This window comes from Nannospalax galili, unplaced genomic scaffold (genome assembly GCF_000622305.1).
Source record: "Nannospalax galili isolate Female #2095 unplaced genomic scaffold, S.galili_v1.0 scaffold444, whole genome shotgun sequence".
NCBI classification, from domain to species: domain Eukaryota; kingdom Metazoa; phylum Chordata; class Mammalia; order Rodentia; family Spalacidae; genus Nannospalax; species Nannospalax galili.
In genome coordinates, this window is record NW_008354022.1 from 4,360,649 (window position 1) to 4,375,183 (window position 14,535).

At 50.5% G+C, this 14,535-nt stretch overlaps 1 protein-coding gene across 1 annotated transcript in view; it reads right to left on the minus strand.

The window, feature by feature from the left end:
* Limk1 (LIM domain kinase 1) overlaps positions 1–13,163 on the minus strand; it is a gene marked incomplete at its 5' end in the record, with an annotated part of 31,996 nt that extends 18,833 nt beyond the window's left edge. The window contains 2 exon segments of the mRNA XM_008851144.1: positions 134–272; positions 13,067–13,163. Of these exon segments, the coding sequence (XP_008849366.1) occupies positions 134–272; positions 13,067–13,163 (236 nt within the window).
* Positions 13,164–14,535: the final 1,372 nt, after the last annotated feature.

A 14,535-nucleotide genomic window follows, 5' to 3' on the forward strand; every position in this document is an offset into this window, starting at 1 on the left:
CAGACAATGCAGGGCAGAGTGGAATGGGGATGGGACTGAGAGGTGGTACAAGGTAGAACAAAGAGATAATGGGGGAAGACCTGGAGCAGGGACACAAGGGCAAATGCACTTGAGCTTGTGGAAAAGTGCTTACCATGACCAGTCCTTTGGTGATGTGCTCGGAGCACCCATGGCAAGACTCGCCATAGCGGGCCCAGTAGTCCTTCTTACAGAAGAGCTGTCCATCCTTCTCATAGTACTGGTGCGAAAGGGAGGTGCTGCATTCACAACACCTGGGGGAAGAGGGGTCAGGCTGAGGGTGGCCATGACCACCCTCTCCATCTACTTTTTAAAAAATTAAAATATTTTATTATGTTTTATTTTATGTGTATGAGTGTTTTCCCTGCATGTAGGTAAGTGCAACAGTATTGTGCAATGCCCATGGATGTCAGACAAGGGTGTTGGAATCCCTGGAACTAGCTAGAGTTAGGGACAGTTGTTAGCCACCTGTGGGTGCTAGGAACTGATCTTGAGTCTTCTGTAACAGCAGCCAGTACTCTTAACCACTAAGCCATCTCTCTAGTCCCCATACACATTTTTTCTAAAATTTATTTTATTATTTTTATGTGTTCTACTGTGTGTGAATATGTGCATATCACTGCAATGCCCATGGAGACCAGAAGATGGTGGTGGATCCCCTGGGGCTGGAGTTACAAGTGGTTGTGATTCACATGCTGGGAGCTGAACTTGAGTCCTCTGCAAGAGCAGCCAATGTCTTACCACCCCCCACAAGCCATTTCTCCAGCCCCTTCTTTTACAGGTATTTATCCTTGGTATTTGCCAAAAAATAAAAATCGGGACTTGAGATGTAGCTGTCTTGGTAGAGAGCTTGCCTAGCATGAACAAAGTCTTGTCTCAGACAAACAAACAAACAAAAATAATGAAAAGATAGCTGGGCTTTGTGGTGTTTACCTATAATCTCAGTAGTTAAGAGGCTGAAGCAAGAGGATCTTCAGTTGAAGCCAATATGGCCTACATAATGAGACCTTCTTGGAAACAGCAAACAGAACAGTGCTGGGCTGGGGGCACATGCCTGTTATCCTAGTACTCAGGAGGTGGAGGCAAGACGGTTAGGAGTTCAAGGTCATCCTTGGTTACATACTACATAGTGAGTTCTAGGTCTACCTGGGACATGAAGTCCTGCCTCAAAAGTAAAAGAAGGCAGAGCATGGTGGTACAGGCCTTTAATCCCAGCACTTGGGAGGCAGAGGCAAGTGGGAATCTATAAGGTTGAGGCTAGCCTACTTTACAAAGGGAGTTCCAGGCCAGCTGGGGCTACAGGGAGATCCTATCTCAACCCCAGTTAAAATATATACACATATACATATATATGTGTGTGTGTGTGTGTGTGTGTGTGTGTGTGTGGCAATGCTGTTTTGTTAATCTTACATGGCTGGGCATGGTAGTGCTTGTCAGTCAACAACTCAGGAGGAAGAGCCAGGCAGATTTTTGGGTCTGAGGCCAGCTTGGTGTACACAGCCCTTTCCATGCCAGTATTACATTGTGAGACTCGGACACCCCCCCAACTGTAATTATCATCATTATTACTATTACTTTTTTTTTTTTTTTTTGGTCTTTTTGAGACAGGGTCTCCCCGTAGCCCCAGCTGTTCTGGAACTCACTGTGTAGACCTGGCTGGTCTTAAATTCAAAGAGATCTGCCTGCCTCCCGAGTGCTGGGACTACAGGTGTGTGCCACCACGCCCGGCTTATTATTATTATTATTATTATTATTATTATTATTATTATTATTATTATTACAATTGAGAAAGGGTCTCCCTGAAGCCCCAGCTACCTTGAACTAAGTAGACCTGTCTGCCTCTACTCCCTAGTGCTGTGATTAAAGGTATATACACCCATGCCTGGCTATCACCAAATATTACTATTACTCTGTGTATCTGTGTGTATATAAGTAGATGTGTGCCACCATGCACGTGTAGAGGCCAGAGGACAATTTCATGGAGTCGGTTCTCTCGTTCCATCTTTACACAGGTTCTGGGGATTGAACTCAGGTCACCAGGCTTGTGCAGCAAGCCTCTTTACCCACTTTAGCTGGCTCATCTTTTATAGCTTCTGCAGTTTGGGGCTTGCACAACTATGTTTCAGTTCTGCCTACAGGGGGTCAACTGAGGGTTGAGGCTTGCTTTTCATCCAGGCCTCTGTCCCCAGTCATGTACGGAAGATGGGACATAAGGAAGGTGATTTGTTCTTGGTCACCAGCCACATGGATAGCAGAAGTGGAGAAGAGAGCATGGAGGAACTACAGCATCCCTCTAATGGACCACACTGTTTGCCTCCACCTCCCTCTAGTATCTCAAGTGGCTATAACCCCTTATAGCTGGAACACCTGAACATCAGCCTATTCCTGCTTTCTGGGTTACCAGGGAAGATGAATTACAAAGTCTCCATCCTGACAGAGGTGTCACTTATGGGTACCTCAGTCCCTGCAAAGCTGTTGTTTCACTTACATACAAGATAGAGAGGTTGGGCTCACCATAGCCTAGCATGCAGAGCCAAGATCCCATCAGTGACAACATAGGATGCTATAGCTTCCCAGAGCTGGGCAGCCCTCTTGATTTTACAAGAAGGCCTTGGGGCGGGGGACTGGAGAGATGGCTCAGCAGTTGGGAGCACTGGCTGCTCTTGCAGAGGACCTGGGTTCAGTTCTCAGCATCCACCTGGTGGCTACAACCATCCATAATTCTAGTTCCAGGGGATCCTTCTGACTTCTGTGGGCCTTGCACTTACACACATGCAGGCAAAACACCCACATACACATTAAAGAAAAAAAAAATCTCCCCCAGGTCTGCATCTTTTAATTCCAGTACTCCAGAGGCAGGCAGACTTATGTGACATCAAGACCAGACTCATCTACAGGGAGACCCTGACTCAGCCAATTAAACAAAAGGCCCAGGGGAGCAGCTTAGCTCCTCCATTGACCAGCACTAAATTGACACCCCACCTTCCCTCAGGAAACCAGCCCAGGATCATCAAAACCAGCACAGTTTAAGAAACAACCAGAAAGGCTGGGGCAGGAACTGAAGGGCAGATGGAGAGAAAGGGTGTTTCCTTGCCTCTAACCTACATGTCTAGTTTCTTTGGCCCAGGCATCCTGGTGGGGTAGGCACCCTTTTGTCAGCCTGCAGGATTCTAGAGAGCTATACCTGGGTCAGAATGCACATCTGTGCATAAAGCAGGCTGCAGATGCAACTGGCTCCATTTGCAGGTCACAGGGGACCAGAAGGAAGGAGGCTGTGATGGGTACCAATCTAAGAGGTGGGGAAAACCAGGGACTGGGCCAGACTCTTGGTTCCCCTCCCCCACACTGGTGGCCTGCTCATTAACGGACATAACTAAAGGACTGAGGACAAGAACAGGGCAGGAGGGGAGCTGTAAGGCAGCTGATGGGATACTGTCCCTTTAAGAGGATCTAGTTGTTTCCCATTGTCTGGGTGCCTGGCCTGCAGGGAGGAGCTGAGGCTGAGGAACACAAAATGTCAGGGTTCAGAAGCACAAGGTAGGGGTGTACCCAGGAAGAGGGCCTGATATGGTGTCCCAAAGGAGTCAGAGGGTGGAGGAGGGCCGGGGGAAGAGGAGCACAAGACAGACGCAGGGCAAGAGCCATGACATCATGCTCACAGCCCTAACTACCCAGCAACAGCCCAGGGGAGGGGCTTTGCACTGTTGGACGGTTGGGATAGTGGGAGGAGTTTCGAGACCTCCCCAGGGCTTTAAACCTAAGGGAAGATGACACAGCAGTGCAAAGAGGTATGTAGTTCCTGCCCACTCAGGAAGGTCCCCCCAGTCCTGCACTATTGACTGATTTGCCTACTGCCCTCAGTGTCACACACAAAAAAAGCCTGCCTGCTTGCCCCACGGATGGGGGTTTCAAGCAGCTGCATACCACTCTAGGAGAAAAAGCAAAAAGCTCTTCTCCCATTTGGGGGGTGGTGGGGGGAGGAACTCCCGCTATTCCACTCATTCATCACAGACAGGGCTCCTCCTTCCTGGTGGTAGCCAGTAGAGACCTGACCATGCCTTGCCCAGGAGCTTGGTCACTACTTCCTTGAAGCCTCTCCCAGCCCACATTGCTCCCACGCATCACCATCATCATCATCATTGTCATCACAAGCCTTAGCCAATCCACAGAGTTTAGCCAGGCCCTGCTCAGGAGGGGGCCTATCCCACCCAGCACCCTTAGAGCTACTCTTGGTATCTCTCTCCCTCTTTTTCTTTCTCCCTTCTTCCTTTCCTTCTCTACCCTCTTACTATTGAGACTGGGTCTTATGCAGCCCAGTCTGGCCTCAAACTCACTATGTAGTAGAGGATGACTTTGAACTCCTGATCCTCCTGCCTCCACCTCCTGAATGCTGGGATTATAGGTGTGTGCCTCCATGTTCAGTTTATGAGATGGAACCCAGGGCTTGGTGCATGCTAGGCAAGCACTTTTATCAGCTGAGCTACATCCTCAGTCTGACCTTGAACTCCTGATCATCCTACTTCCACTTCCTCAGTACTGGGATGATATCACACCATCACGCCTGGTTTGTCTTCATTCTAGATGGGCTAAGTCTCCTTATGGCCTCAGGATCTGGGATCATGAAGTAGTGTAGTGGCTACTCCCCAAAAAACCTTCGCTGGCGGAAGGCACAAAGGAGCCTCTGACTTTGTCTAGCCCCTTACCCTCAGACCACATTCAGTTAGGAGCCAGAGGGGATAAGAAGAGGAAACAGGGTGGATCCCCACAAGGGATGGGCTGGGGATGTGGCTCAGTGGGCAGAGTACTTGCCTGGCACGGAGGAAGCCCTGGGTTCTATCTCTAGCCCTGCATAAACCAGATGTACTAACAGCACATGGGAGGTACAGACAAGAGGATTAAAAGTTCAAGGTCAGCCTGGGCTACATGGCTAGTTTGAGGCCAGCCTGGGCTACGTGCAACTCTTGTCATGTCAAGAGAGTCATACTAGGTATTGGATGGGGCCTAGAGCTGGCTCAGGGCCTGGCTGGTGGAACTCCTGAGGTTGTTGCCTGTCCCTCCCTAGTAGAACCAGGCTGAGGGCAGGAGAGAAGAGGGCCCTGGCGAGGGTGTAGGGCTGACTCTGCTGCATGAAAGGTTGGACTGTCTCACTCACTCACAGTGACACCAAGGGGTGGGGGAGTGAGCAGCTGAGGGCCAGCCTCAGGGGGAAAAGGTACCAGAAGGGCCAGAGGTAAGGGAGCGGCTAGCCAACACACCAGACTAGGGAGTTTCAGTTCTGCCCAGTAGCCAGCCCCATGTATGTCTGTCCTAAGGTCCTCTCTGCCTCTGGCCTCAGCCTTCAAGCCAGGGGTTTGGGACAGGTTGAGGAGGGGGCTTTCCACTTACTTAGCCCCTCGGAGGCGGTGGATTCTTCTCAGGGCTGAGGCTGGCAGCATCCTCCGAAGCTACAGCTGGAGGCTCCCAAGGCCTGCTGGAGCCCAGGGGTTTCCTAGCCTGAGCTTCCCCATCCTACTCCTGGGGCTCAGGATTGGAGGCTGCAGGGGGTGGGGCCGGCGTGGCCACAACCACAGGGGAGGAGGTGGCAACAGTGTGGGTGAGGAAGGCCTTGGTCTGAGTCTGTGACAGGAAACACCTTTTGCTTGGCCTTTGGTATAGGTAAAGAGGGAGGATCTAGGCTCTCACCACAAGCAGAGGTGAAGAGGGAGGGATCTAGGCGCTGACTACAGGCAGAGAGGAGGGGAGGGAGGAATCTAGGCTCTGACTTCAGGCAGGAACATGGACAGGGAGAGATCTAAGCTCTGACTCTAGGCAGGGAAGTATGGACTGAAAGATCTAGGCTCTGATTATAGACATAGAAGGGTTGTAGGCCTTAAGAGCAATCATGGAAGTGGGGATGGAGGAATCGAAGCTCTAACAGTACTACTTCGCCCTTAGCCCTCCACATCTAGAGAACAGTAGTACCCTGTGTGTTCCTTGGTCTCATCCTGGACAAAGGCACTCTGGAGATGAGGACAAGTCCAAAAGCAGCTGTCTCTTCTGGTGCAGCCCCCAAGGGAGGAGAGGCCAATTTCCCATGGTTAGCTTAGCCTCCTGGAGGTGAAGGTTCCCTGGAGAGGCTGCCTCCCCCCCAACCTGCCCACTCACCCTTTCTTGATCTGGGTCACCCTACCCTGCCTCCAGGCTACAATAGCATGGGAGGGCCTAAGGGAAGCCTGGATCACTGACCTGTCTGTCATCTGAGAGATGGTGTACAAAGGGGACCCAGGGTGTCAATGAAACCCCAGCTTGCTAAGGCCCTGTGCCCTTAGACTGTCCAGAGAAAACATCTCCAGAAGGCATTTGTCTTTGTGGCCCTGGGTTGTGGCCCTGGGCAGAGATACTGTATTGGTACCTAGGAGCTTAGACCAGGGGATTAAAAGATACCCAGCTAGGGGACCTTCTCCAGGCTCTACCAGCTTCCCCTAGACAAACATCAATGCAGAGAGGGGGCTGGGGACAAAGCTTAGTGGTTGCTGGGCATGCATGAAGTCCTGGGTTCAAATCCTAGTATTATCTGCCACAAACCAAATAAACAAGATGGCTTGGCAGGTAATGGTGCCTGCCACCAAGCCCCACAGTCTGAATTTGATTCCTGGAACTCAAGTGGTAACAGGCTGTCCTTTGATCTATGCATACACACAGACACACACAGACACACAGACACACACACACACTCTCTCTCTCTCTTTCTCCCTACCCCCTCTCACAATAAATAAACAAACAAAACAAATCTACCTCTTTTGGGTTGGGCATAATGGTGCATACCTTTGAACCCAGCATTCCTCTCCCATCTAACTACTAAGCAGCCCGACCTAACTTAGCTTCCAAGATCAGAGAGGTCAGGCCTGTTCAGGATGGTATGACAGTAGATAATCCCAGCACTCAGGAGGCAGATTCAGGTAGATCCTGGTGAGTTTAAGGTCAGTCAGGGCTATATAATAAGACCCTGTCTCAAGACAAAACAAAACTCTTTTTTATTTCAGTGCTGGGGATTGAACCCAGGACCTTGCACAGTGAACTACACTCCCAGCCCCTCCCCCAATTTACACCAATATTAGTGGTTGGGGATTCAACCTAAGAGCAGACAAGCACAAGGCCCCATGTTCCATCCCCAGCACTGGAAGAAGAAACAAATAACATTGGCTGGATGACTCCCTTCAGCCTGTCAATCCTGGCCCCAAGATGCATCCAGCACCCACTCCAGGGTCTCTGGACATGCTGAGCTCCTCCTCTGCCTTCCACTCTCCTCACCTATCACCTCCTCAGCCCTGTCTCCATAGCCTTTGACACAGGCCTCTGTCTCATCCTCTAGAAGGCAGGGGCCTGTGTCTAGGAGGGGCAGAACGTAGTTACAGGGTACAGGCTTTGAAGCCAGCTTCCTCATCCATCAAGCTTTAGTACATAGCACTCCCTCGAAGGGTGCCCCAAGGGGGCCTGTGTGGGCAGGTGCTTGGGAATGGCTGATTCAGATACCCCAGGAGGTTCTACATGGAAGGGCATGCAGAAGGGCACAGAAGGCAGGAAATATGACGAGAAGCCACCTTCCCTTCTGGCTCCACATCCTACCTGCCTTAGTAGCTTCAGGGATAAAGGGAACAAAAGTCTTAACGTAGAAGGGTTCACATCATGGAGACATTCAGGTCCACAGCCTTAGATGTCCTGTGGGACACCAGGCTATTTGTTGAGCTATGTGCCTAAGGCCAGCAGTGACCTTTCTCTGAGCTGCTTTCCTAACTGTCAAGGAGTAGAATACTGTTAGTCTTACCTAGCTATGGTAGTTGTTGGTAGAAACACACACATTGGGCCAGGATGCTGGGAAGGGTGGAAGGGCATCTAGACTCAGATGACAAACAAGAAGGTGAGGACGGATCTAGGCTGTGACTAGAGGCAGGGAAGTGGGGAGGGATCTAGGTTCTGACTATAGGAAGAGAAGTGGGGAGGGAGGCAGGGATCTAGGATCTGTCTGTTGGAAGGTATTTAGGGAGTGATCTAGGCTCTGATTGTAGGTAGTAGGTAAGTAGAGGTCTAGGGTCTGACTGTAGGCAGGGAGGTAGGTAGGGACTGAGGCTCTGATTATAGGCAGGCAGGTAGGTAGGTAGTGATCTAGGCTCTGACTGTAGGCAGGAAGGCAGGGATCTAGGCTCTGACTAGCTGTGATATAGGAGCTGTAGGTGTCACTGCCCGTGGGTCTTTCCTCACTATGGGCCCCTTGACTTCTCCTTATGCTCCCCCACTGGGCCTTACATGCAGGATGGACCTTTCTGAAGCTGGGGACCTAGTCACCTGCCCCTTGTTTCCGTCCTGTGCCGAGACTTGGGGGACTACACATGGGGCCTCTCTCATGCCTCCCAAGGCTCCAACTTCCCCTCATTGCTAGTTACAAAAGCCCCCAAAGATACTCCCTTGATTCCATTTGTCCCCGTTGCAAATTAACCTGCCACCCCAGTGCCAACTCTGAAGACTACTTCCTTGCCTTCCAGCCTTCAGTGAACATAGGCTTGTGCATCCAGTGCTGGAACAGAGCATCTCAAAGGCAACACAGATAGGCACAACTAGCCCCTGACTCCAATGACAACATACCACTCTCTCCCTAGCGTACTTGTTGCTCATCAGCACCCCTAAAAGACTCTGTTCAACTCTAAAGTGCTAACTAATGAGCAAGATATAGTCAGATCTCAGTTCAAGTGTTACAAGCTTTAATGAGGTGCTTGCTGTGGCTGAATCCCTATTTCTCACACCAAACTAGGCAGACAGTTGTGATGAAGGTTGGATTAACATTAAAGAATGCCTGAGGACTGGAGAGATAGCCCAGTGGGTAGAGCATGTGCCTTGCAAGTGTGGAAACTGGCCTGGCAGCATACATCTGTAACCCCAGTGCTGAGGGGCAGATCTCAGGGGCCTGTTGGCCAGTCAGTCTAGCTTTCAAAAAATAAGGTGGAGGGCTGGTGAGATGACTCAGTAGATAAAGGAGTTTGCTGCCAAGCCTGACAATCTGAGTTCAATTCCTTGGACCCACATAGTAGAAGGAGAACTGACTCCCACAAGTCTGACCTCCACATGCAAACCATGGCCTGTGCATGTGTGCACACACACAAAATAAATAAAAGTGTAATATAAAAATTGAAAAAAAATGAAGTAGACAATGACATTTGACATTGACCTTTGACCTCCATGAGCACGCACACCCACACAGAAAGGGGAGAGGGAGGGAGAGACAGGGACAGAGTAAGACAGAGACAGACAGACACAGAGACTGAAAGCGCTTAAAGCCATGTGCAGAGGGTGCACATCTATAATCCCAGTGCTGAGCAGGCAGAAGCAGGAGCAGGAGGATCCAAGTTTGAGGTCAGGTCTAGGCTATTCAAAAAGACCCTGCCTCAGAAAAGCCAAAGGCTGGAAGTGAAGCACAGTGGTACAGTGCTTGCTTAGAGAGACAGTCTTGTGTAGCACAGACTGACTTTGAACTTACTATGTAGCGTAGGCTGATCTTGAATTCCTGGTCCTCCCGCCTCTACTTTGGGTGCTAGAATTAAGGCATGTGCAATCACACTCAATTTATGTAGTGCTGGGGATGCAACTCTGCACATGCTAGGCAAACACTACCAACTAAGCCATACCCCAGTCCTGATGATGGAACAGTTTAGATGAGGGATGTCCACCTTGCATTTCCCAAAATATCATCTTTTTGTTTTGTTTTGGGTGTGCATGCAGGTGTGTATGAGTGTTTGTTGTGTGAGTATGTAGAGGCCAGGGGCCAACCTCAGAGGTCACTTCTCAGGACCTGTGCGTCTTGTTTTCTGGCACTGGGACCCTAAACTTGCTGATTAGGGCAGGCTAGGTGGCCAGTAAGCCCCAAGGATCTGCCTGTCTCCACTTCCTCAGTGCTGGGATTACAGACGTATGCCACACTATACCCAGCTTTTTACATGAGTTCTGGGGATTGAACTCAGTTCCTCATGCTTGTGTGGCAAGCACTTTACCAAGTGAATCGTCTCCCCAGCCTCTTCTATCAGAGATTGTCTATCCTCTGTCACCATCCTAAGTCAGGCTTGTGAGTCAGACCCCTGAATTATTGTGTCAGTCTCTTTCTGCCAGTCGCTGCCATCTGCCCACCGGGATGGCAATCTTCAACAAACAGTACGTCTCCCAGCTGTTTACTGACTCCCTATTGTCTTCAGAAGAGCCTAATCCTGGCATTCAATGTCCACTCCAACTCAATCTCAATTTGGTCTCCTAACTGCATCCCTTGACTCACGCTATTCCCTATGGCCTTGTCTCCATGTTTCAAGAGTCCCCTGAACCTCAGGGCATGTTATCTGCCTCTCTTCTGGCCTTACCAGTCACAATGGGCAATAAGTATTCCTATCACTCTCTGGTTGTGTGACTACAGGCAGGAGGATGGCCTGCTCTTGAAGCAAGTGTTCAAAGGCAGGTATAACTCAGTATCTAACTATGCAAAGTACTAAGAATCTTGCTAAATAGACTGGGTGTGGCAGTACACACCTTTAATCCCAGCACTGTGGGAGTCAGAGACAGGGCAGATCTCTGAGAGTTTGAGGTCAGTCTGGTCTACATATCGAGTTCCAACCTAGCTAGGGCTACAGGGAGACCCTGTCTCAAACAACAACAAAAAGAATCCTGCTAAGTATTAGAAGAGGTTGACTTAGTCTTTTCCTGTTTGAGACAGGGTCTCATGTAGCCCAGGTTCACACTGAGTTTGGGATGTTGCCAAAGCTGGCCTTAAATATCCATTGCTCATTGCTTCTTGGGATGCTCCTACTAGAATGCTGGACCCCCTACAGGTATCCAGTCCTTTAGCCCTGGCCACAGCCTTGCCCCTACTCTTCCTGTGGGCATCTGGGGGTCAGGACTCTTTTCATTGGCCCATCTATCTTTATAGACAGCTCAGCTCGGGCTCACAGACAGTGGCTCTGATTCTTCTGAGAACTGGCTTGCTTTCCCCCTCTCCTGCAGCACAAGCTCTCAGAAAGGCTGGGACATGCTGCTCTGCACCTCCTCCTCTGCCTGGGTGCTAAGAGCCTGTGGTGATACATTACAATCCCCAATTCCTTTCATGGGTTCTGCATGGCAAATTCTACCAGCCTTGAATTGAAAATATTCAGGAAAAAAAATGCATCAGGAGAAGACTTGGTCAGTAAAATGCTTGCTGTAGTCTCTTGAGGACCCAAGTTCAGATCCCCAGCATCTGTGTAAAAAGATGGGCATGTTGGTGTACATCTGTAACCCCAGCACTGTGGGGCAGGAGATGGGGGAGTATGGAGACAGGAGGCTTCTTGGAACTAGTTGGCCAGCCAGTCTAGCCAAATTGGTGAGCTTCAGGTGACCGTGCCTCAAAAAATAAGGTGGAGGCGCTAGAGAGATGGTTTAGCAGTTAAGAGCACTGGCTGCTCTTGCAAAGGACCTGGGTTCAGTTCTTAGCACCTACATTGCAGCTAACAATCATAAATAACTTCAGTTCCAGGGGATCCAACATCCTCTTCTGGCCTCTGTGTGCACTGCACACACATGGTGCAGGCAAAATACTGATACATGCAAAATAAAAAACAGGGGCTGGAGAGATGGCTCAGAGGCTAAAAGCACTGGCTATTTTTAAACAGAGGACCTGGGTTTGAATCCCAGCACCCACATGGTGGCTAACAACCATTCGTAACTCCAGTTCCAGGGGAATCTGAAGCCCTCTTCTGTTACTGCACAACATGGGTGCACATACACACATGCAGGCAATACACTCAAAATAAAAATAAATTTAAGAAAATTATAAAAATAGATAAAATCTTTAAAAAAAAGGTGGAGAGCAATTGAAGGTGGTGGCCTCTATACACATCCACATGCATCTGCACACACACGTGCACAGAAATACAGGTAAACACACACATTTGAAACATGTACAGACTTCTTTCCTTATTCCATAAACGATGCAGTATAACTATTGATACAGTATTCACAATTCACATCACATTAAATCTAATGAGGTGTTTTTTGTTTGAAGACGGGGTAGGTCTCATGTAGCCCAGGCTGGCCTCAAACTCACTCATAGCTGAGGATGATCTTGAACTTGTGATCCTCCTGCCTCCACCTACCGAGTGCTGGGCTTACAGGTATGTCTGGTTTACATGGTGCTGGGGATGGAATCCAGGGTTTCATGTATGTTAGGCAAGCACTCTACCAACTAAGTTATAGACTTAGCCCCTAAGTAGGATTTAAAGTATACTAGCAAAGCTGAGGTGTGGTGGTGCATAGTGGAAGTCCTGGCTACTGGGGAGGCTGAGGCAGCTGAATTGCTTGAGCCTCAGAGGTTCCAGGCTGGCCTGGGCAACATGACAAGACCCTGCTTCAACACACAAATACACACACACACACACACACACACACACACACACACACACACACGAGAGATGGTTCAATGGGTAAAAGTGCTTGCCTTGGGTTCAATCCCTGGAACCAACATTAAAATGCCAGGTGTGGTAGCAGGCATCTATATAATCCCAGCACTCCTACTGCAAGATGGGAGATGGAGACAGGAGAAATGGCTGGAAGCTCTCAGGTCAGCCAGCCTGGAGTTAGCTACAGTGGCAAAAACAAGAGACACTGCCTCAACAAGCTGGACAGTCAGAACTGACTCCTGAAAGTTGTTCTCTGACCTCTGCACATGTTCCTGGAATGTATACACATGCACATGTGCATGCAGGTACATGAGTGTGCACGCACATACACACAATTTAACAATTAATATATACATATATGGACCTGGGGATGCAGCTCAGTGATGGAGCACTTGCCTAGGATCCCCAGTGAGGGACTGGGGCTGTGGCTCAGCAGAACACCTGCCTAGAACCCCCCACAAAACCAAAAGCTCCTTGTTTAATAGAAAAGGAAATTGAAGCCAAAGACCCACTGGAGATAACAGTCAAAAACAGCACCAGGAGGAACATCCAGGTCTCAGGCAGGACATGCTGAGGGCACCTGTCCTCTGGCCAGCTCATTTTACCTGAAGCAGTCTGCATGCCAGTCAGCATTCAGGGCCTGGAGGTACTGGCCGTCGTAGATCCTCTGGCCACAGCTCGCACACACGGGCAACTCACTTCCTGAGGGGGGGGGTTGTGGAAAGCAAGTCAGGAATCATTCTTAGGGGTGCAGCTTGTTGGAGGTCCAGCCTGCCTTGCTCACCCCAGGTGCACACACAGAAGCAAGCAAGCAGTAGAATTTAGAAACAAGGTGGAGGGCGGCACTCGTGCCACAGCTTTTCTTCTCCTGTCTTCTCAGGAAGAAGTGTTGAGAGGGTCCCTCAAAGGACAGGGACATGGCAGGGCTGGGTTGGTCCATCCTGGGCTAGGAGGAACAGAGTAGGAAACCCTACGACCCTTATTGTAACTCCATGAAAGGCCAGTGCTGCAAAGCCAAGCACTTCCTTATGCCAGCTACTATACATGCTTAGTCATCCTGGGACATGGCACCCCTCAGAGCTGGAGGGCACTGCCATATAGCCCAGGCCTGCCCCCTCTACACCTTAGAGATGGGGACATCTCTGCCCCACAGAGGGCACCTCTCATCTTGACACATGACCAGGTTTCAATGCCAGTGTCTCTCCATGGGTATCCAACCACCTCTAGTACTGTTGCAAAGGTGAGGTGGGCCTATGCCCAAAAGGGGGTGGGGGCTTCAGGAATCTAGGGGGAATATGGGGAGGACAGAGCAGGGCTAGAGAGAGCAGGACCTGCCTTTGGACCAGCTGAGCCCATGTTGGGGCTTGGAGAAAGAAACCCAAGGGAGATTCCTGACTCTGATGCAGGCTGAGGGAGTCTCAGAGGTCTCTGAACCTCTGAGTGCAGTCCAAGCCTGGGGCCCCCTCAGTGAGGTGGAAGAGGGCAAGGAGGAGGCTAGGAAGACTAATTATGTACTAGGTTTGGTGCAGGGAGAAGGGGAGGTCATCGCGTGGGGATGGGGGTGGTGTCCCTCTGCAGTGTTCTGTCAAAGGATCTACGATGTATACCTCTCCTGTGCCTGTCCAGCCCTGCAAGTCAGCAACTACCCTGTCCTGAACTGCACAGTGGGGAAACTGAGGCCCAGGGTGTTAGCGACTTGCTCAAGGTCAGAAAGCCCAGTAAACGCAGGTCTGGGATTCAGATCTAGGGTTGCAGCGATTTGGCTCTCCCAGGCCAGGTTGGAGCAAAGGGTGTACCCTCCCTCCCTGGGAGGGGGGGACAGAGTACTGGGGACCCAGACCAGTGCTGGGTGAGCAGTACTCTGGGAGATGGGGTGATACAGAGTCGGGAAATGGGAAGAGGGGGCTCCCTCCAACCCGGGGCCGAGGCGGGGGGGAGAGGGTGGGAGGGTGACAGGGAGCGGCCTCCGGGCTTGGGAAGGACAGGCCCATCCCCGGGAGGCAGGGGCGCGGCCTCCCGTTAGCCCGGGGCCCTCGGGTGCTCTCGGCTCCCCTCCCCGGCCCCCCTCCCCAGT